The 25,330-nt window shown below is 27.1% G+C and overlaps 1 protein-coding gene and 1 long non-coding RNA gene across 2 annotated transcripts; one reads left to right on the forward strand and one right to left on the reverse strand.

The window, feature by feature from the left end:
* The first annotated feature begins 256 nt into the window (after nt 1–256).
* Nucleotides 257–1,537, forward strand: LOC111276657 (18.1 kDa class I heat shock protein-like). The gene has a single exon (XM_022862412.2). The coding sequence runs from the start codon at nt 466–468 to the stop codon at nt 940–942; it is 477 nt and encodes a 158-aa protein (XP_022718147.1). The 5' UTR covers nt 257–465; the 3' UTR covers nt 943–1,537.
* A 4,356-nt stretch (nt 1,538–5,893) lies between these two features.
* On the reverse strand, nt 5,894–17,100 carry LOC149511429 (uncharacterized). The gene is made up of 2 exons (XR_016333742.1): nt 16,779–17,100; nt 5,894–6,154 (listed from the first exon to the last, which is right to left on the reverse strand). It is a non-coding gene; the product is annotated as an uncharacterized LOC149511429 (long non-coding RNA).
* Between the last annotated feature and the right edge of the window lie 8,230 nt (nt 17,101–25,330).

The following is a 25,330-nucleotide window of genomic DNA, read 5'->3' on the forward strand; positions in this document are numbered from 1 at the left end:
TCTAACATGTTTCCGTTTGACCAAAAAAATGTTTTGTTTGTTTTTAAATCTAGAAAATATTGATTATGATTACACTAAAAATAATTGCATAAAATAAAAGTTGAATGGATTAGAAGTTGCCTAATGAAATTAAACTAAAACTTGGACCGCTGTTCATGTCCCATGGCCTATATATCCCCATTCATTTTCATTTTCATGATATGATGGTGTTAATTTCAAAGAAAATTTCAATAATTAAAGGTGGTTTGACTCTTGAACTCTAGGTTATCCCAGAAACTTCCCTTAATAAGTGAATTTTTTACCAAACAAAATCTCTCCTACATTCTACAATTTTATCTCTCTATCCATCTCCGGAAGTTTCAAGAACTCCCTGTCCTGTTCTATACAAAGCCTGCTATATATATATAATCTATAGCATTAACGAGAACAGCAGCCAACGACTTCAGCACAATACAACATACGACAATGTCTCTACTTGAATCTCTGTTCCACCAAACCAGCAATTTTTATCCCTTTGGGGGTTTCTTCATCGACACCCCGATGGACTGGAAGGAAACTCCTGAAGCCCACGTTTTTGAAATCGATCTTCCAGGCCTTACAAAGGAGGATGTGAAGCTCCAAATTCATCAAGAAAGAGTTGTTCAAATCTGTGCGGAAAGAAAAGAAGATCCTGACGTTGATTATGAGAAATGGCATTGCAGGGAAAGGAGCGGAAGCAACTTCTCTAGGCAATTCCTTTTGCCCCAAAATGCTAAGGTTGATGAGATCAAGGCATCAATGCGTGACGGTGTGTTGGCTGTGACAGTGCCTAAAAATGATAAGAAGAAGAAGAAGAAGAAGAAGAAGAAGAAGAAGAATAAGAAAGGTGTTGATATTGAGATGTCAAGAGAGGAAACTCAACCTTCTAAAGGACTTGGCCGTTTCATCTGCTGCAAAGCTTGAATAATTGAAGGAAATGGTTCCATTCCGTTCTTCTCTTGTAAATTATGTGATTGCCGTTACGCTACATTACATGACTTTTTCTTTTCTTTTTTTCTTTTTTGTTTGTGAGTGCAAAAATACTATCATTTAATAAAGAGCGTTTGTTTAAAATATTTATTTTTAATAAAGAGTGTAAATATGCAGGTCTCTTTATTTATTTATTTATTTATTTTTTAACTTTTGGATTACAGAAATATCCTCGTTGACTGTCTATTTGCATAGAACATATTTATTAAATGGTGTCGTTTTGGCATCGGCATACGTAGGCAAAATCTATAGGTTTAGATTTACCTGCTCCATTTTAATCAAAATTTTTAGGATCGATCGACATTCACCAAATTTTCAAATGGATTTATTTCCTGATATACTTTATAAGAGGTACTTTATCATTCGTCTTCATTGAGCAAGTATTCAAGTTGTCTATAAATTTACACACACACTTGAAGGTTTTTTTAGTGCATTTGGACAAAAACTTATTTATAGAGATATTTAAAATTTTAGAATTAAACCATCTTATTCGACAAAATAAAAATTATAATTACAAAAAATTTTATAATTTGAGTAAAAATTTTAGACGATCAAATTTTATTTTTTAAGCTTTATTCTTTTGCGATGAAATTTGTGAAATTTATTATTTTTAATAAAATATTAATATTTTTTACACTTCCTTTTTCAATGTAATTTTTATTTTCTTCAATTCTAACTACAAAATTTATTTTTATCATTTCATATTATTAATAATGTTATATATTTTTATAAATTTAATGATACCTATATTACATTTTTTATATTTTCTTTTTATCTTTAATATAATTAATCTTTTATTATAACTAATTTTTATTTCATCAAATATCTCTATCCAAATTAATGCTTATCCAAGCAATATATACAACTACTCTTATTTTAAATTGACGCATTTTAAAATGATTTCATTTTAAAACTTTTTATCCAAATGCATTAGGTTTTTTTGTCGATATCCAAAGATGAGACAAGAGAGAGTTTCAAATAGATAACTTTTACTAGAATAATTGACATCAAATCTTAAATGATCCAAATTAATTAAAAAAAGTTAAAAACTTAAACTTGAAAAAATTTTATCCCCAAAAAGCTACACACTAAGACAACCCAAACTCTTTATGACCTGAACTTGAGATCGATCTGATTTGAAACTTGTAAAAAAATGAATTATAACCTAAAAAACTTGAACAATAATTATGACTATTTTTTTAAAACAATAAAAATAAATAATAACCATTTTTCTTAATTAAAAATTTTAAAATGTTATTATTTATAATTATTAAATAATTATATCAATAATTTATCATTAACAAAATTAATATTGAATCTTTAAAAATGATTACAAAGTAAAAATAATTTTGAAACACACTAAAATGAATATCAAATGATTTTAATACTAGCCTTATTTTATTTAAAATAATTATCAATAAATATAATCTCATTACTTTAAAATTTGATTTCATTGTAAAAATAATAATTTACAACATATTAATGATCTATCATATTTATTCCACATTTAAATTTTAATCTTAATATAACAATAATTTAAATATAAAATAATTATATTATAATTTTAACATTTGATTGAATTTGATGTTTCGAGGAAACAATTAATACCATTGTTAACAAAATTAACTTTAGATAATATTTTTCTTGGTGTTTCAAACCTATGAAATTATTATATTTACTTGAAAATAAAATATCATTATATAAATTAAAATATATTATTTTTAAAAATTGAAATATGAAGATTTCATAAATGGGCCCATTTTGAGTTGAGAGTTAAGATATGGTATTAGTTTTTGTAATTTTTATTTAGGAGAAATTGTGAATTTTTGAATTTTTGTTTAGAGAGTATTTTGAAATTAGAAATGCCGTAACTTTTTTTTTTTTTTTCACATTTTTCACTTCATTTTAATATTAGTTAAAAGAAATTTAATTTAATTTAATATTTAATTGATTTATCAATATATATTATAAATAAAATTAAGGTGAAGATAGAATTAATTATTATCAAGAATAAATTAAAGTGTAATATAGAAGTATACATTACTAGTAATAATTTTAATACAATTAATTTTTATGCTTAATTGATGTTAAGATTAATTATACTTAAAGTAATTACAATCGTTCAGTTAGAGTTATTAGCATTATATTAATTAATTTAATAATATATACTATTTAACATTCTAATTGAATATTTGATCAATTGGTGTATATACAATGTTATTATATTTATGTTAATGTTAAATTGATCAAATTAATTCTTTTTTAATAATGTTTACTATTCAATTTTGCAAAACTTGGTCAATTATTATTATTATTATTATATATATGAATATATCCAATGTTATTATGTTCAATTTGTGCATGACTTTTTTCTTATTCAACATTTAATAGAACATTTGATCAATTATTATACTCCCTCTCTCTTAAATTGTTTGTCTTGTATTAAATTTCATAGAGTTTAAAACAAAAATCTTTGACTTTAATATATTTAATATTAAAATTAATTTTCTTTATAAAATTAAAGTTCCATAATTTTTAATGTTAAAAAATAAAAAAAATCATAAAATATAATTTTCAAATATAAAAAAATAAGAATTTTAAATGTTCAAAAAAGAAATATGACATAATTTTATGAGATCTCAAAAAGAAAAGATGAAAAAAAAAAAAAAAAAAAAACAAAGGGAATATATGATAATATTTAAAAGTTGCAATATTAGTATAATAATTCATAAACAAACTAAAACAAAATAATTATATTGTTGAACTAATTAATTTTTTTTGTAAATGATAATTGATACTTTTTTAATAATGTCTACTATTTAATATTATAATTGAACAATTAGTAATTGATGACTATTCTTAATGTAATATTAATTTTAAAATGGTCAAATATTAAAATTAGATCAATACCATATTAAATCATTTTTACATATAAGGTTTTTCAAAAGTTTTAAGTATTAAATATTAAAACTAAACCAATTAACTGACAATTTTTTTAATATATACTATTTAATATTCTAATTACAAATTTACTCAAAAAGTTTATAATCATTAAATTTAATGCAATTATGTTGACATTTCATTTATTTCCAATCCAAAAAACAAAATAAATGTAAGAAAATTTTTTTAAAATTTAAAATAATGACCAAATAAATAATCATAACATAATGACAAAAAAAGCTAATAAACTAAAATAAAAATGAAATTTTGTTTGATTAAATGGCTAACGTTTAAAGATGTTAATGGATAAAGTATGTGTAGCATTGAGTATTACCTATCTCCATCATCAAATATTTATATTATATCCATCCCACTCTCATACAAATATTTTAAATTTATCACCATCTTCATCTCCACGGATATTTAATAAATATGAGTAATCTTCGTACCCTTAACTTTTTTAAAAAATAAAAATTAAATTTTTTTAACTTTTTTATTTTTCTCTTGTATATTTAAATAATTTTTTATAAATATATATTAATATATATTTTTCAATAAAAATATATTAATTCTAACTAATCTAAAATAACAATTTATATTATTTAATAAAAAATCTATTTATTAAATATATATAAATATATATAAAGTACGAGTACGAACCAAGTACTATATTATTTATCTCTATCCTCATACCTAATAAAAATTTAAAATTATACACATCCCCATCCCCATAATATAATACCCATTTTACATCCCCATTCAAATAAAAGATTAAATTCTCCATTAAGTATAAATAAGATTCACATTCCTACTAACGTTAAGTGCCTAATGGTGTAATGAATTATTGAGTTAAGAGGATAAAAAAAACCATTTATATAAATATTTAATGGACTTTATTTCCTTAAAATAATTTTTTATGTAGTTTAATGGTTTTAGACTTTTATTTTATTTATTAAACTTATATATTCATTTAACTATTTGAACTTGTAAGATGGACTAAAAAGTAATGCATAATAATTTTTTGAACAAAATAATGGTTAATATTAAAATATAAAAAATATTATACAATGAATATTTATATAAATATTTATTAATTTTTTTTATTTTTTCCATATTGTTATTTAATTATATAAAAAGTGAAATTAATTATTATATTCGAAATTATAAAAATAAGTTTAAAACATATAAATTTTCAAAATTATACGGCCTAATCTAGGTTCATTCAACTCGAACTGAATCAAATCTAAAATAATCCAAACACAAAATAATCAGTATCTAAAATTGTTTGAATTCGACAAAAACTGAATCCAAATTATCCGAATCTAAAAATATTTGAATCTAAAATGAGCCAAATCTAAAAAAATCATAATTTGAATAATCCTAATCCAAAAATATTCAAATCTGAATCAATCTAAATCCACTTGTATACCACTTCTAAATATATGTATCTATTAATATTGCATAAATTATAATCCTATAAGTAATTTGTTTCTAATAACTCGTGCAATCTTATTAGGAATTAAATTTAAACTTAGTAAGTCATATTAAGAGTTGGACAAAACTTGTAATTATTAACATAATAACAAATAACAGGAAAATAACAAATAACAACAAAAACAAACAAACAACAGGATTATTAGACTAATTATTAATGACTAATTATTAATCTCATATTTTAAACATGTATCACATTTTTTTCCCTCAATTCAATTAGCACTAGCAATTAAGCTATTCTACGTACATTTGGTGCGAAAGTGAGTATGAGTACGATCAATAGCTGCCCAAATGTTGAAGGCATCATCTAATACTATCTCAACATGTATATACATACGTATGTATGTATACATACATACATATATACATACATACATATGTTCGTACATATGTATACATTAGTATGTAAATATATAGTTCCTAGTGACAAAATGGAACATGTTTAAAATGGTTATTGAAGTCATCCTAAATAAATTTAAGCAATACAAAATGGAAATGGATTAATCTTTCATCTTAGCATCCATTATTGATAAGCTTCCATTAACATGGAAAGACTTCAAGATAACCATGAAACATAAAAAAAAAAGATATATCTCTTAAAGAGCTTGCAAGTCTTATCTTAATAAAAAAACAATACTATAAGAAAATGATCAAAAAAAGTACGCCAATATCTCAAAGGTTCATTTGGTGAAAGATGGAAAGCTCACTCAACCTACAAAAAAAGGAAAAATCATTCTACCAATGCTAAGAAATTCAAAAAATAAAAAATTTGAGCATCCTTTCATTGTGGAAAGAAATGACACTTCAAAACGAAATGGCGAACTTCAAAAAGAAGAAAAGTACATCTAATGCGACCAAATACAACTTTGTTGCTGTAATTTCTAAAGTGAACATGATTGGAGACAAGAAAACATGGTAGATTGATTTTGGAGCCACAAAGCATGTATGCACAAACAAGGTCCTATTCAAATTTTTCAATGCAAACCAGGCAATTCGTGTATTCGTATTATGTAAAATATTAAAATTCATGTATCTGTGCCATGTTGTTCACGAAAATTGCATGTCATAATTCATGTCAAAACGAAAACGTAAAATATATTTTTTTATTTAATTAAACTCATATATAGTTATTACTAAAATTTTAAACTGTTACTTTCATGTCTTATTTTGTATTAGTGTTCATGGGGTGTGTCACCATATCGTGTTTCAGATTGCCAAATCTATTTTTAAGAGAAAGAGAAAGAAAATGAACCATACATGGGAAACTCATCAACAATTGAAATCAATGATAAGGGGACAATAAATTTAGAATTTAGCCTCGGAAAGACATTAACTCTTACTAATATATATATTTTTTTGTTTTAGAAGTTATGAAGAATCTTGTGTCTGATAGTTTGCTTCACAAATTTTGCTTAAAATTAGTGTTTGAAGGGAATAAATTTATGTTGTCAAAAAGTGACATCTTTGCAGGAAATGGCTATGCCAATGATGGCATATTTAAACTTAATTCATCCCCTATTATTATCAATTACAAGATGAACTTTTCTATTTATATGGTCGATTATTTTGACATATGGCATTATAGATGAGGACATGTACATTAAAATGCCTGTCTAATTTAAAACCATATATTAAGAAAGATGATGAAAGATGCAAAACATGTTGTTAATTAAAATAACAAGAAATTCATTTCCTAAAGTAGATAGATGTGCAAAACCACTTGAATTAATACATGGTGATATATGTGACTTACATGGAACTCCATCTATATGAGGAAAGAAATACTTTATCACTTTCATTGATGATTTCTCAAAATATTATTGTCTACTTAATGCATTATAAAGATGAAGTATTAGAAAAGTTTAAGATTCATAAAAATGAAGTAGAATTACATTGTGATGCTAAAATCAAAATCTTGAGAATAGATAGAAAAGGTGAGTACTATGATCCAAATTACTTTGAATCCATTGGTATAATTCATGAAGTGAATGCACCATATAGGCCTCAATCTAATGGTAAATGCCATGTTGTTCTATTTCAATTTATGATAAAGGCTTTTGCAATGAGGCATTATTAAAAGCATGTCATATTCAAAATAGAATTTCAAATAAAAGAAAGAAGATAACCTTATATGAATTATGAAAGAAAAGAAAACCCAACCTAAATTATCTTAAGGTATCAGGTTGTAGAGCAATTGTTAAGGTTCTCGAATCTTAAAAAAAAAAAAAAGAAAAAAAAGAATTGAATTTATATTCATTGGCTACGCTCAAAATAGCAAGATATATAAGTTCATGGTCATAAAACCAAATGATTCAATAACAATTAACACGATTATTAAATCAAAAGATGCCTTATTTGATGAATATAAATTCAAGTCAATTCTTTATTGTACGAATATTGCTCAAGATATATAGTTCAAATAAACTAAACGATGATTTCATAATATAAAAACAAAATCTTGTGCTTAGAACTAATAAAAAAGCAAGAAAAGTTAAAAACTTTTGACTCAGATTTCAACATGTTTTTAGTATAAAAAACTAGAGAAACAATAAACAATCACATCAAATATTATTTTAATGTACAACCAGATCCTAAAACATTCGATGAGGCAATAAAATCTCAAGATGTAGCTATTTGAAAAAAGTTATAAATGATAAAATGGATTCTATTATAGGAAACTATGGGAAAACATTTATTTACAACTTATTGTAATCTTATAATTTGTATATTTACATTTATATCTCTAGAATTAAGTATTTGTATCCCTAAAATTAAAGATAGAAAATTATGAAAAATAATCCCTCAATTGTAAGATCGATTTTAATAAGATTTAATTTTTTAGTTTACCCACTAGTTAATTGTATATAAACCTAAAGTTCTTGTATAATTCTTAAAAATAATTTTTCAATATACATTCAATTTTACCCTTAGTTTTTCCTACTATTTTCTTTTTTAGTTTTTTTTACATGGTATCAAAGCTTTAAGCTTTTCTTGGAAAGCAAAAATTTCAGCTTTTATTACTCACTTCTATTTTATACCTTCATTGTCAAACCCTATTAAGGCCTTCATAGCCATTTTATTTTTTACTTTTTTAGCTTTTATTGTTAAGAATCATTTCTGGTTATATTTTAAGACTTATTTCAATTCAAATAAAAATAATAATGTTAAAGATAATAAAATTTGCTATCACTACAATCCAATTTGAGGTAACGTCAACAGATAAAACCACCAGAGTACCACAAATGTCTCGAGAATAAAAAAAGATGAAAAAAAAAGATATTGAAAAGTTGAGAACCTATTGAAAAGCTTACTGAGGTATGTTCCATGAATAAGATCTCAAGTTCAAGTAAAGTCTATAATTCTCATGGATTAAATGTCTCGACTAAGTCTATTATGAGTTATTGGGTTATCGACTCAACTGATCACATGACACATTCTTCACAGAAGTTTAGTATAAATACCTTTTGTCTTAGTAATAAAAAAATTGTTGCAAATGATTCACTTATTACAATGACAGGATTGGGAGATATTCAAATTAATCCCTCATTTGTTCTTAAAAATGTTCATGTTCTTCGATTATCTACTAATTTGATATCTATACAAAAATTCACTAAACATGAACTACAAACTAACTTTTTATCCCTTTTATTGTGAATTTCAAGACTAAAGTTAAAAAAAAAAATTAGATTTGCTAAGGAAAATGATTGACTATATTATTTTGAGACATTAAATAATATAAGTAATATCAAGAATAATTTATTTTTGACATTTCTTTCTAAAAAATCTCTCAATAAAAACAAAATCTAACTTTATCATTTTCGTCTTGAACATCTTTCTTTTGAAACTTTGAAATACATGTTTCTTTCTTTATTCAAGGGATTAAATGTTGAAAATTTATATTGTGATGTTTGTGCACTTGTAAAACATAGAGGTGTCTTTTTCAATTAGTAACAAAAGATGTTCTCTTTTTTACTTGATTCATGTGACATGGAGTCCCTTTACAATTCTTAGTATTTTTGGTGCAAAATGATTTGTTTTTTTTTCATAGAGGATTGTGCTAGGATCTCTTAGATATTTTTACTTAAATCCAAATCAGATATGAATATTTTGTTTTTAAGCTTTCAAAATATGATCCAAAATCAATTTAAAGTGAAAATCAAAAGATTTAGGTCTGATAATGCAAAAGATTATTTCAACCAGAGTCTATCAACCTATTTTCAAAAAGAGAGGATTATCTATAAGTGATTTTGTGTTAATACTCCATAACAAAATTGAACGACAGAAAGAAAAAATAACCATTTACTAACCACAACCTGAATTTTACTTTTTCAAGCAAACATACCCAAATTCTATTGAGGGAAAGCTGTTCTCATTGCCACATAGATTACAAATAAATTACCTTTAAAGGTTTTAGAATTTGAAACTCCTATGAAACCATTCTCATAATTATATCCTAACTCTAATACCACAAACAACCTCACACCTAAAATATTTGATTGTACATCATTTGTTCATATATACATTCATAGTAGAGGGAAGTTAGATCTTAGAGCAATTAAGTACATTTTTGTGGGGTGTTCATCAACTCAAAAATAGTATAAGTGCTATTAACCTCCTACCAAAAAATTCTCTATGTCTACAGATGTATCTTTTGAAGAAAGTAAACCATTTTTTACTCAACCTTATCTTCAGGAGAGACTTCATTCATGGAAGATAAGAATAAATACTTTTTTTTTACTTGTCCTCTTTTTCAACATTTTCAACTATTAATTCTTCTTAGTCTAAACATGTTGTCTCCTCCTCAACATTTTCACTCATTAATTCTTCTTAGTCTAAACATATTTTTTTAGTCTAAGTCAAACACTAAATTTGAGTATGAACCCATTCCAAACACAAAAGAGGTAACAAAAGATAATATTATTTTTGATTCTATGAAAGAATTACAAATGTACTTAAAAAAAAAGTTTCAGCTCCTGAACAGAGATAAGTCCAAAAACCTAATCTTAACTCTGAAAATGAGATAACTATAATCTCTGATTTTATTTCTCAAAATGAGCATGAATATCTTAAAACTATAACTAGTGATTATGATATACTTATTGTCATTAGAAAAAGAATCAAAGAATGTACTAAACATCCATTATACCCACCAATCTCGAATTTTATGTCATTTGAAAAATTCTCATAATTTCATAAAACTTTCCTTTTAAGCCTAAACACTTTTTATTCCAACTACATTGTTTAAGGCATTACCAATGAAAAATAGAGGCAAGCCCTGAAAATAAAAATGGTGGCTTTAAAGAAAAATAAGACATGAAAACTAGTACAGTTGCCTAAAGAAAATAATCTAGTTTAGTGTAAATGAGTTTTCACTGTAAAAAACAAGGCGAATGATATTGTTGAAAGGTATAAGACCAAGTTGATGGCTAAAAGCTACATTTAAAGTTATGAGTGAATTATCAAAAAACTTTTGCTCCAATTGCCAAGATTAATACAGATAAAATTTTGTTATCTTTGGTTGCAAATTACAATTGACAGTAACAACAATTTGATGTAAAAAATGATTTTCTACATGATTTGAAAAAAGAAATATATATTTGGGTTCCACCGAGATTTGGAGGCATATAGAAACAAACAAATTATGCAAGCTAAAAAAAGCTTTATATGACCTTAAGCACTCTCCTAGAACTTAGTTTGAAATATTTGTTAAAGTGATGCTAGCAATGAAATATAAGCAGAGGCAAAAAGATCACACACTATTTATCAAGCACTCGAATTCAGAGAGAATTAAAATTTTATTTACGTATGTTGATAATATAACTATAACCGGAGATGATGAAAAAGAAAAAATCTCTAAAATAGTGTTTGACGAGAGAATTTGAGATAAAAGAGCTAAAGAGATTGAAATACTTCCTAAAAATTGAAGTAGCTTACTCACAACATAGTGTTTTCATCTCATAACATAAATATGTAATGAATCTTTTGAAGAAAACTTAGAAGCTCGCATGTAAACCTGCAAATACTCCTATAGATCCAAATCATAAACTTGAAAAAACTAATGAAGATAATACTATAGATAAAGAGATGTACCAAAAATTAATTAGAAAACTCATTTATCTTTCACATTTTAAACCTGATATAACATACGTTGTGAGTGTGATAAATCAATTTATGCATAATTCTAAAAACATGTACTTACAAGCTGTCTACTATATATTATACTATTTGAAGGCCAATCCTAAGAAAGGCATCTTGTTCAAAAGAAATTCAAGACTAATTCTAAAAGCATATGCAAAGGTGGATTATGCAAGTTCGGTAATTGATAGAAGATCCACCTCAGGCTACTATACTTTTTCCAGATGGTAATCTTGTAATTTGAATGAGTAAAAAATAGAATGTGATGGCAAAATCAAATACTAAAACAAAGCTCAAAACAATGACTTAAGAAATTTGTGAACTACTATGATTAAAAATTATCCTAGAAGACTTAAAGAGCAAATAGGATGGACTAATGAAACTCTACTGTGATAACAAATTTACAATAAACATTGCATATAATGCTGTGCAACATGACAAAACAAAACACATTAAAGTAAACCGACATTTCATAAAAGAAAAACTAAACAGTGGATTGATTTATATATCGTATGTATCAACCAAAGATTAACTTGCAGATGTATTGATTAAAGCTCTCACCAGTGCAACATTTTAGGAAATTATTTTCAAGTTGAGAATGAAAAACACATTCACCAGTTTTTGGAAAAGTACAAAAAAATATTTATTTACAACTGATTGTAATCTTGTAATCTGTATATTTATAATTACATCTCTAAAATTAAAGACAAAATTAAGATAAACAATCCCTCAATGATATGATCAATTTTAAAAAGATTTAGTTTCCTAATTTATCCGCTAGTTAGTTATATATAAAATTAAGGTGCTTGCATAATTTTTAAAAATGGTTTTTCAATATACATTCAGTTTTACATTTAGTGTTCCAAACAGTTTTATTTTTTAATTTTTCCACAAAAAACATTACTTGATCTTAGTTAATTTGCCACCATGTTCCAAACCAATTGTTTGCAACTGCATATTCAAGAAAAAAAAATGAAAGTGGATGACACCATAGAAAAATTCAAAGCTAGACTAGTAGATAAAAGATTTAAACAAAAGCATGAAATTAATTATTTCGATATATACATCGATAGCAAAAATGGCAACACTAAGAATGCTTATAACATTAGCCTTAATTTACAAGTTAGTAATTCACAAAATGTATGTTTAAATAGCATTTTGAAATGTTGAATTAGATAATGAGGTATATATGAAACAACCTAAAAGGTTTGTGATTCTGAAACAAAAAAAAAAAAATTGAGTAAATTGATTAAGTCTTTGTATAAACATAAACAAGCTCCTAAGCAATAACATCAAAAGTTTGATGAAGTTGTACTAACTAATGAATACAAGATTAATAAATCAGTGCATTTATAGTAAATTTGAACATGGCAAAGGTGTCTCATATGTCTATATGTGAATGACATGTTAATCTTTGGTATGGACTTAGAATAAGTTGAAAGTACCAAAAGGTTCATGTTAAAGAATTTCGCCATGAAAGATACAAGGGTTGCAAATGTGATTTATAGAATAAGTATTTTGAGAGAAAATAATAAATTAATCTCATTCTAATCACATTGCATTGAAAAAATCTTAAAAAGAGGTTGGATAATTATGATTGTGCAATAATTACAATACCCTGTTATCATAATTTGAAGTTGATGCCAAATAAAAGTATGTCGATTGCACAATTAGATTATGCAAAAGCCATAGGTTGTTTGATGTAAGCAATAACATGCATAAGACGATATATAACTTTTGTATTTGGAAAGCTTAGTAGGTATATAAGCAACCCAACTTGGAATGCCATATCAAGGGTATTGAAATATATAAACAAAAACAATAGATAATGGCCTTGTTTTTAAAGGTTAACCTTTTGTTTTAAAAGGGTGCATGAATGCAAGTGGAATTACCAACATGAAAAATCATTAATCCACAAGTGGATAAATATTCAAGTTTGGTAAAGGTACAATTTCTAGGTTTTAAGAAACAAACTTGTAACAAATTCTACTATGGCTTCAAAATTTGTAACTTTGGCATTGGCTTGTAAATAAGCGAAATGATTGAAAAACCTATTATATGAAATTCCTTTGTGGCCAAAACCAATGCCTCCCATATTGATTCATTGTGATAGAGAAGCTACATTATCCATTGCATATAGCCAAGTCTATAAAAGGAAGTTAAGACATATTGGCTTAAAATAGAGCTACATTAGTGAGTTAATTAAAGATGGGGTGATCACCATAGGTTTTGTCAAGTCAAGTGAGAACTTTGCAGATCTGTTGACAAAATGATTATCGAAAGATTTGGTGTCTAAAACTTCTAAAAGGATAGGACTCAAGCCCATTAATTAGGTCATAAATGATGGAACCTCAACTCTCCACTTAATTAGACATTAAATCTTGAGTTTTAATGAGTCCAAATACATCATATAAATATGACAACAAGTACTTTAAATTATTTACCATGCCAAAATTGATAAGCACTTGAAACAATATGAACAAATTGAGGTTGATTTTTAACTTTTAATGAACCCATAACACATAAATATAATGTTGGAATGCTATATATGGTGACATTTCTAATGGAGCTAAATGAGTGAAATGATGCTGCTTCTAAGAGCTAAGGGTGCACTCATGAAAGATACAAAACACAAGACCAATGAAATTGCATCAAGCATTGCTAAAAGACTCTTATTGAGAAGTGAAAGTTTATGAATAATTTGGTGCATGACTAGAATTAATGGTTCAAAAACATAAGTTCTACCATTTAATTTTGATTATCTCAAAACATCTTATAATTGAAATGAAGGATTTAAACCAAGATTGATATCTTCTTTTATGGATAAAATTTTCAAAAATCTTTCATTTGCTCTATTTTGAAAATAGTGGAAGAATGCTAGAATTATTTTCAAAATAGTGATAGATAATTGAGAAATTAAAGTTGGCAAAGCTTAGATTTAACTTTGGAAACTTAAATTTAGCTTTGGTATAGTTTAAAACATAAAACAGATTATTTAAAGGACTTCCAGCAAGTGCAATTTGAATGCTCTATTAATACTAGAAATATCATTATTACTTATGAAAATTTTGCCCATAATAACACCACCAACAGATTAATCGACAAACTTTTTCATAAGAATTAGCATAGTCAATAATACAATTCCATCGATATTGTAAAATTTATTCGGCAAAATTACCAACGAAAGATTCCATCAGTAAAAATATTTTTTCATTGTTAATATTATTTTAATAATTTTAAAAAAAAATTAATTGGAAATTTTGCAATAAAAATCCTTCAATAATAGTTAAAATTTCTTCGACAATGGTTAAAATTTCATCATAATACCTTTTTTTAGTCATATTTAATTATACTTTTATATAATTTGTCATTTTATTCTAGTTTTTTAAATTTTGTTTTTAAAATAATTACATGAATATTAAAACATACATGAAAAAAAAAGAATAAATAAATAAAATACTCCATTTCATTTTTAAAGAATATAATAGTACTTTACAAAATTATTTACAAAGTTATTTATAAATTATAATTAAATGAGAATACAAAACAATGCATATATGCTGCAGATGTCATACAAATATTTGATAATACATGTAAGTGATGTAATCAAGTACTTCCAATGCACAAAACAAAAGTACATCAAAAGAGGTAGAATATAAACTAAATTAACATATTTATATATATATATATAAACACATCAAGTAAATCCATCAAAGACAAGGAAAGAAAAAAAAAGGCTATCTATGCCACAAATTTAGCCATCAAAGATAAAAGTTGAAAACAGTTAGAGTTTAAGTGAAAGATAAGTATCTTGCATCTACTCACCTCAGTTCATTATTATTATATTATTATTATAAGTACTAAACATAACACTTGCACCGAAGTTCAAGAACCATGTAAAGAACAAACAAAAAAAAATTAAGAGGATTATAAAAAGCAAAGAACTGCATCATATTCTAATTTCAGTTGCTTTATAACACTTACCAGAATGCTGCATTTTTTTTCCCTTATGCTTAGGTAATGAAATAATGCAATCTGACCAATTCTATTGCAATTGAAAGCAAGCTTGAAACAATCAGCCTTTATCAAATTTATTTAAGGAACAAGATCATTGTAAAATACGTCAGGAAGAAGAATTTCTGAAACAAAAACAAGCTGTGGATATTTCGAAACCACCAAGTAATAAGTAATTACCCAAAAAACTAAATACTTACTTCAACTGTTCATCCAAGGCCTGTATTGCACTGGTAGCATCTACAGTACTGGTGTAAGTGGCAAAGCCAAATCCTCAGTACAAGAATTGGATTAGAAGGATAATCCATTTCCTGTTCTAAACTTCTAGAAGGATAATTCATTTCCTGTTCCTTTTGTTTGTCCCATATACCCAAATCCCACTTTTTTAGATACACTTTCTTTTTCCAATGAGATCTGGCACAATGACCAGTTCTTTTGGTTACAAAGTTTGGTTAATTTCTTTGGGATAAAAGATCAACAAGGAAAATGCATTAATCAAACCAAATGCAAAATGTTCAATGTTAGTTATGTCCTAACTTTTAGGCTGAAAATGGTTTTACTAGTATGTGTTGCCAGCTTCTTAAGTTCCACAAACTTGAGAGATGAACAAAACCAAATTTTTGGGACTTCATTTCTGCTACTTGGGGTCAGGAAATTGTCAAATTGAGTTATTGGAATTGAGGGGAATAAAATTACACAAAAAGAATTGATAAAATCCCTAAGAATCGCGCTCGAAAGGTGAACTGTAACCGATAGATTGTTAAATACAAGTCAACTAGTAACATTTTCAACAAAAAGTTACTAGTTGACTTGTATTCCAAAAATATTTTCCAAACAAAAATCACAAGGTTATGAAGAATAAGGTAAAAAAAATTCACAGTATAATTATAATAAATTCCCCATAGTAACTACAGTATAATTATTAATAAATTAACAAAGATGTCAATAAAAAAGTAAAAAAGAAAATTTCTAGCATATGATTAAAAAATATCTTCCAGATTAAGTTCAAACCATTCACTGAAGCCTTACGGAGTATTTAACATATTACATCTCACAAAAACCCATCTCACAATCCAAACAAAAATCAAAATCCCATCTCAAAATCAAAGCCATGAGGGGCGGAGAAGCAAACATGAAATGTTATCTCAAAATCAAAGAAGAGAGAGGAAGAAGAGCAGAGAACTTACTTGCGGGATAGGGGTTTCCGTAAGAGAGAAGTTGTGAGGGAGTGAAAATGACCTTACAGGACGACATTGTTCGATCGTCGGAAGGCATCGGGAACGGCAGTGGTGAAAGGCGGGACACAACAAGGAGGGGCGTGAGCAGCGAGGGTCGGGGTCCGACAGGGAGAATGTGAGAGTGAAAATTGAGGAAGAGAGGCTAGGGTTTTAAGATTTAAAGAATTTACGGATGAATTACTGGTGAAACTTTGATCAATAATTCTAATTTTTATTTTTTTACAAATTTAATTCGGTCACATAATTTTTTTTTAATTTATTTTATAAAATACAAATTTAATATCAACTAAATTTTTTAACGATAAATTACTTCCTGATGAATTATCAATGAAAAAGACTTTAGATAAAACTCGTGCCAACTTTTTATGTTCCCTCCAAATTTTTACTTACGGAATATCAATGAAAAATATTTCATCAATAATTTTCATCGAATAATTAATTAATAATGATTTTTACATTAATTTTTTTCTTCATTAGTAATTGGTCAATAAAATTTTGTTTGTATTAAACTAATTTTTGGTAATGTATTATAAATAGTCGAATGCTTAACATTTAAGCATTTTGTCATGAAAATACACTAAAAAAATCAATTACGTTTGTAGGGTAGTCGACTACTTTGTGTTGGGTTACATTCTATTCAAGAAATTAATTAAAGTATTCAAATGTCTTAACAAAAGAAATCAAATTTTGAACTTTTGTTTGAAAATTATATTATGGTAGTCGACAACCTTAGTCGGGATAGTCAACTACCCTTTGATACAAAGCATTCTGAAAACTAAAATACAAGAGGGAAGTTGACTATCATGGTTGGATAGATTACTGATTTAGCACGGAAAATCATGTTTTATGTTGAAAAGTTTTGATTCTTTTTCTTATAAATTATAATGATTAAAGAATAATCTTTTCACTAATTAAAAGTTGCAAATGACAGCTATAATTATTTGAAAAAGTGTGTTCTTGATGAAATAACACATTGGTTGATTAAATCAATACAATTTAAAGGATATAACCCTTTAATTAGTTCACTATAAATAGAGAATGTTATAACACATTTGTGCATCATACAAAATACTTAAAACATTCTCTTGATATTCAAAATTCTCTTCCTTTCACTTTTAAAGTGGAAACAAGTCACTTAGACTGTTTATTATTGAAAACACAAACCTAAAGTTAATATTTTTGTTCTCGTTAAGGGTATTGGTGGTTTGAAGTTTATTAATGTAAAGTGAGTTCAAATAAGGGTTTCATTGTATCTCATAGGGTATTTTGGTTATACTATTTGCACTTAAGTTCTAGTGGAGGCGAATAAGTCCAAAGAAAAATGTTTTCATAAGCACACCTTAAAGTTAATTAATTAAAGATTACTTGGTGCGTTCGATGCTCTAATTTGGTATCAATTTCTACCACCATTGCAAGACATTCTTATCAACAAGAAAACAATCTTGGAATTGTTAAAGCAAACCCTGAAAAAACTAGAATTATTGCTTTTGGTAAATTTGGAATTTTATGGAAAGGCTCCAAGAGGTGTATCTGTGCCACTTTTCTTAAGCTTTTATTTGCCCTCACCATATTATTTATTTAGTATGTATAAAAAGGTTGCAGGCAATAAACCTTGATGATACAATAAAACTCAATGACTAACTGCATTTTGCATTAAGAAATTAGTCCACCGAGCAATCACTGGCAGATCACAAGATCACTAAAATTTTATAAAAGTTTTTTGCAGCAAAACTTTTATAAAAAAAAAATGGAGTTTGAAGAAGAAGAGAGAGTTTTATGAATTGTTTTGTGTATTTTCAAAAAATCATAGGAGCTTTTTATAAACAGATAAGTATCATTTCCTACAAATATGACTGTCTATTTTGAATACACAAAAATTGATTGTTTTTTAACAATTAAAACTGTTCATTTTGAATGGACTTATCTTTCTATTTTGAACAAACTTAATTATTTGTTTTCATTTTTTTCTTTTCCAATATGGGATTATTTCTCATATTTTTATTTTGAAAATCACTAATAATCCCCCATTATTTTCAAAATAATTCAAATTTATGGTGATCTTAGAAATTAATTGTATAAATGAAGATATTTTCCACTTTGAACCTTCACTCAGTGAAAGCAAGTTAAAGTTAACCGAAATCACATGATAGACTATGTTTTGAACCAGTTATTCCATTTGGTTAACCGAACTTATCTCACATAATGATTTCAACACCCAATGAATGCTTGGTATCCGGTGACACATTTATGGTCATTTGTCTACATCATCTTTTCATGAGTGTTGTTAGAGTCAAGCTCTTAAGCTCCTAGAAGTGACCATACTTCACACTCACATAGATAGCTCCTATCAAGAATGTTCCTGTAACTATAATACTCTAACATATTTATATTATGAGTCTATTAAGAATATATTACTTATCTTTCTTTTATCATTACGGGTACCTAGCACTTTACTTGGGATGGCATTAAACATTATTATAGTACTAGTAATCACATACAAATGATGTACTTTGTCTCATTGAACTCAAAACTTGACGTTATACCAAGTGTTGAGTCGAGTTTCCATCATTGTTGACTTTACTTCGTGAGCTTGAGCCCATCCCTATTGAAGTCTTTTTTATCAACTCTCTAATAAGATTTTTGCTTAAAGGATCCATCAATTTTTCACTTGACCTCACATAATTTATAGTGATTACTCCATCTGAAATTAATTATCAAACATAGCTATGTCTTAATCCAATATGTCTAAACTTTCCATTATATACTTGGCTATATGCCATTGCTAGAATTGCTTTACTATCACATCATATAGAATTGAGAAATTTGGTTTAAGCCATAAAGGTACTTTATATAATAGATTTCTTAACCATTTAGCTTTTTTAGTTATTGCAGCTAATGCAATAAACTCAGTTGCCATGGTGGAATATGTTATGCATGTTTGTTTCTTAGAACCCCAACAAATGGCAACCCCATCAAGTACAAAGATTCACTCGCTTGTAAAAGCATGATCTTTCGTATTAGTAATCCAACTAGCATTAGAATATCTTTCTATAACTGAAGGATATCCACTATAACACAAGTCATAATTGATTGTTTTCTTCAAATATCGAAGTACTCTTTTAACTGCTTATCAATGCAAGTTACTTGGATTACTTGTGTACTTACTCAACTTTCCAACAGCAAATGCTATGTTTGGCCTTGTACAAGTCATTACATACATCAGACAACCAATTACTCTTACATACTATAATTGATCGATTGTTTTACTAGTATTATATAATAATTTCAGTTGAGAATCCATGGGTGTAGCTACTAGAATACAATAAAAAAAATCAAACTTTTTATGTACTTTTTCAATATAATGCGATTGTAACAAGCTTATGCCACTATCATTCCGGATTATTCTAATTCTAAAAATAACATCCGCTGTACCCATATTTTTCATTGCAAAGTTATTTGATAAAAATTTCTTTGTTTCCTTAACTTATTCTAAATTAGTGTAAAATATTAGCATATCATCCACATATAAACATATTATAACTCCTTTGCTATTTTTAAGTTTGCTATATATGCACTTATCTGATTCATTAATTCTAAAACCAATAGCAAAAATGATTTCATCAAACTTTTAGTGCCATTGTTTTGGTGCTTGCTTAAGTCCATACAAGGATTTTATAAGCTTACAAACCTTATGCTCTTAACCTAGAATGATAAATCCTTCCAGTTGTTCCATATATACTTCTTCTTCTAATCACTATTTAAAAATATCATTTTTATATCCATTTGATGTATAATCAAATTACAAATTACGGCAAGTAAAATCAAAAGCCTAATTGTAGCAATTCTAGCTACTAGATGATAAGTATCAAAATAGTCTATCCCTTATTTTTATGTAAAGCCATTGGCTACCAACCTTACTTTAAATTTATCTATGGTTCCGTCTACCTTCATTTTCTTTTTGAAAATCCATTTATAACCTATTGGATTAGAACCTGATGGAAGGTCAACCAAAATTTAAGTGTTATTTCCTATTATTGACTCCATTTCATCATTTATTGCTTCTTTTCAAAAAGCATAATCTTGAGACTTCATTACCTCGTCATATGTAACATGATCAGACTCCGCATTAAAACAATAAGGAATTTTATTGTTTATGCTTTCACCAATCCCTTCCACAAGGAATATAAAGAATCTGGTCCAGAACCTTTTACCTTTCTAACCTTTTTGCTTGTCTTTATTTCTTGACAAGATTTACCACTCATTTCAGTTTGTTTCAATGAATTTGGAATTTCTATTTCACTTGTACGATGAATTGCTTGTAGTTGTCTTAAAATATATTTAAATCTATTTTTATCAAAAATTGCATCCCTTGATTCAATAACAGTGTTAACTGAAATTGAATCATTTGGTTCAATAACCATGAACCTATACGCTTTATTATTTTGTACATATCCTATAAATATGCATTATATTCCTCTTTCACCTAACTTTTTCCTTTTGGGTTCTAGAATTTTAACTACAATTCTACATCCCCAAACATTTAAATAATTAAGATTTGGTTTTCTTTTCTCATGTTGCTCATATAAGGTTATATTTGTTTCTTTGCTAGGAATTCTATTTAGAATATGACAAACTATTAATCAAGCTTCACCCCAAAAACCTTGTCCAATACCAAAATATGATAACATTGCATTTACCATTTCTATTAAGACCATGTTTTTCCTTTCAATTATACCATTATGTTGTGGTGTATAAGGAGCAATAACTTGGTGGATTATTCCAGTAGATTTAAGTAACTTGGACTATAATATTTTTCACCCCTATCTGACCTTAAGCACTTGATAAAAGATTCATACTGAAGTTCAACTTAATATTTATATATTTTAAACTTATCAAGTACTTCATTTTTTAAATATAACAAATAAACATAACAATATCTAGTACAATCTTTTACAAATGTGACAGAATATTTCTATCCAGATAATGTAGAGTGCTATGTATATCACAAATATCACAGTGAATTAACTCAAGTAACTTTGTATTTCTTTTAACCTTAGAAAAAGAATTTTTGGTAATCTTAACCAACATCGTGTATTACATTTATTAATGTCTTGACTAAATTTAAGAATTAACAGATACTTAATCACATCATGTAATTTTCTATAATTGAAATGACCTAATCTATAATGCCATAAATATGAAGATTCAACTATGTAAGTAGAAACAACATTCTTATTTTTATTAATAATATTAAGTTTCAACATTCCCTCATACATATACCTTTTCCTAACAAAAATTTTTTCCTTAGACATAATAAATTTATCTACCTCAAATAAAAGTTTTAAACCAAACTTGTTCAATAGACTTCTAGACACTAAATTCTTCCTAACTTCTGGTACATAATAAATATCATTCAAAGTTAGAGTTTTTTCAGAAGTGAATTCAAAGTCAATAGTACCTTTGCCTTTGATTGTTGCTGTAGAAGAATTTCTCATATAGAGGACAGTGCCATATTCACTTGGTTTGAATGTTATGAACATGTTTTTATCCTTGCACATATGTTTTGTTACCCAGAATCAACCCACCAAGATTCATCATTTTCAAGTAGGTTGATCTCAAAAATCATAGCAACAAAATTTTCAAAAATATCCTCTTTTGAGGAATCATTTTTCTTCTATAGCAATCAACATTCTTTATTGAAATGTCCTAGCTTGCCATAATAGTAACATGAGCCTTTCTTATTCTTCTTGAATTTAGGCCCATTAGCAAACTGCTTGAACTTGAACTTTTTTTTGTCAGGCTTTATAATTTGTCTTTCTTCCAAAACATAAACTTTGGCATCACCATAACTGAAATTCTGTTCTTGCTTTTTGTATTACTCTTCAAGTCGAAAATGATTAGCCAAAGCCTCAAGAGTGATTTCCTCTTTTTTATGTTTTAGATTTCTTTTAAAGTCCTTCCATGATGGAGAAAGTTTGTCTATTACAAATGACATAATAATAATTTCATCCATACTCATATTATATTTTTTAAACTAATTAAGCATTCTTTCAATTTTATGTAGTTATTTAATTTCAAAACGTTTATCAACCATATGATAATTATTGAAATGACTAACGAGAAATTTTTTACTTATTGCATCCTTAATCATATACTTGGTCTCTAATTTGTCCCATAACTCTTTTGCAGTAACCTCATTTTGGTATGTATAAAAAATGTTGGTAGATAGACCATTCAAAATATGACCTTTACACATGTAGTCTACATTATCCCATTTCTGCCTCTCTCTTATTATAGCAACAGATTTTTCTGTTTCATTTTCTTCTAGCTTAGGAGTAGTTAGAATATATACAACCTTCAAGGTTGAAAGTAAGAACTGTATCTTCTTCTGCCATATTCAAAAATTACCACCATCAAAATGATCCAATTCGACAAAACTAGAAGCCAATTCCCTAAGCGTTGCTTCAATAGTCATTGTTGAACCAAATAAAACCTTAAGATTGTTAAAGCAAACACTAAAAAATCGAATTAATACTTCTAGTAAATCTAAAATTTTAAAGAAATGCTCCAAGGTGTGTAACGATGCCACTTTCTTTAAGGTTTTATTTGCCTCCACCATATTATTTACTTAGTAGGTATGCAAAAGGATTGCAAGCAATACACCTTGAAGATACAATGACACCTAGTGAGTGACAATGTTTTGCACTGACAAAATCAATTCATCGAACAATCTTTAGTATATCATAAGATCATTGAACTTCTATAAAGGTTTTCTGTAGCAAAACTTTTATAAAAAAAATTTGGAGTATGAAGAAAAATGAAGAGTTTCAAGAATTATTTATATATATTTTCAAAAAACTAAAGGAGTATGTTATAAATATATATGTGTCATTTCTTACAAACATGACTGTTTTATTTTGAATAGACAAAAATTATTTGTTTTTGAATAGTTAAAACTATTCGTTTTGAATAAATTTATCTCTTTATTTTAAATAGACTTAACTATTTGTTTTTATTTTTTCTTTTCCAATATGGGATTATTTCTCATATTTTATTTTTAAAATCTCTAATAAGAACAAACATAAGGGTGTTAAAAAATATTCCTTTCATTCCAAAATAATTGTCTTCCATTTATTTTTTCTTTTGGTCAAAGTAATTCAACTTTGATCTTTATTTCATAAAATATTATATTAAATTAAAATTTTAAAAAATATGTTTGGAGATATTTAAGACTTATAATTTGCAAATCTCATTTTTAAAAATTTTTTTTTATTAAAAATAATTATCAAAGTTAAGTTTGTTTTATAAAAAAATCAATAATGGACAACAATTTTGAAATGGAAGGAGTATATTTTATGAGCATTGATGTGGCTACGAGTTAAGGATTTGAAAAGATTGTTATAAAAAATGTTTATTAAATATAAAGCATGCTTTTAAATAATTTGTAATTTTGCTTTGTAGAAAAAGATATTATGACATTTCATGTTATACACATGTGTGCATCACACCAAGTGCTTTTAAAATGCAAGTAGGGTACATTAATCTCACATCGAATAGGATACATTAATCCCACATCAAATAGTAAAGGGAAAGTCATTGGCATATAAATGTTGATGTTGCACACTCTAATAAGCCAATCTTACCGAGAAAAGGTCGTAATGACCACGTGATAAATGGTATCAAAACCAATTTTTTACTCATCTAATTCCAAGCCAAGTGCCTCAGTGAGGGGTAGGCAAGGTAGGCCAATCTGACCATTTAACAAGGTGTCAGGTAGGCATGGTGATAAAGTCTAACCATGCCAAACACTCTAAAAGAGAGTAGGCAAGATAATGGCCTAGATAAGAATGTCATGAAATTGGGTGAGAGAGAATGTCATGCCAAGTGCCATTAACGTGTAAGAAGGGTGCATTAATACCACATTGGATTGGAAAGAGATAGTCCATAGGCATATAAGCGTTGACGTTGCACACTCAAATAAGCTAGTTTTACGAGAAATGGTTAATAGCCACGTGACAAGTGTTATGACCCCCCCATGTATCCAAGCCCAAATGGATCATGCAATAGCACTAGTTCAAGTTGGTAAGGGCAAAAGACTAGGTGGGATCAAAACCAAAGCCTTGAAAGCACATATAAGACCGTAGTGTGTAGGCTAAGGCTAGGTCTAAGTTACGAGAATAAATCCCAATGTGAGCAACATGAGGGTAAAAGCCATGTGCCAAAAGGATCTAGAATGCCCCAAGCGCAAGGTGCTCCAATTATGTTCAAAAGGCTCTTGAACAACTTGGAGACAAACTAAACGCAAGTGTCATAATTTGTTTAAATGGACAAGGAGCTAAGGCTTGCTCATAGGAGCAAGCTAGTAGAATTAGGCACTAAACGAGCAACAAGCTTTAGGCCCACCTATATAACAGCATCACACCTTAGATTATGCACATACAACTTCTAGAAGGACCTAGAAAGCACTAGAGAGAAGTAAGGTCCAAAACATTCCAACAAGG

This window comes from Durio zibethinus, chromosome 25 (genome assembly GCF_047325235.1).
Source record: "Durio zibethinus cultivar Kanyao isolate XHJ-2024 chromosome 25, ASM4732523v1, whole genome shotgun sequence".
NCBI classification, from domain to species: Eukaryota; Viridiplantae; Streptophyta; class Magnoliopsida; order Malvales; family Malvaceae; genus Durio; species Durio zibethinus.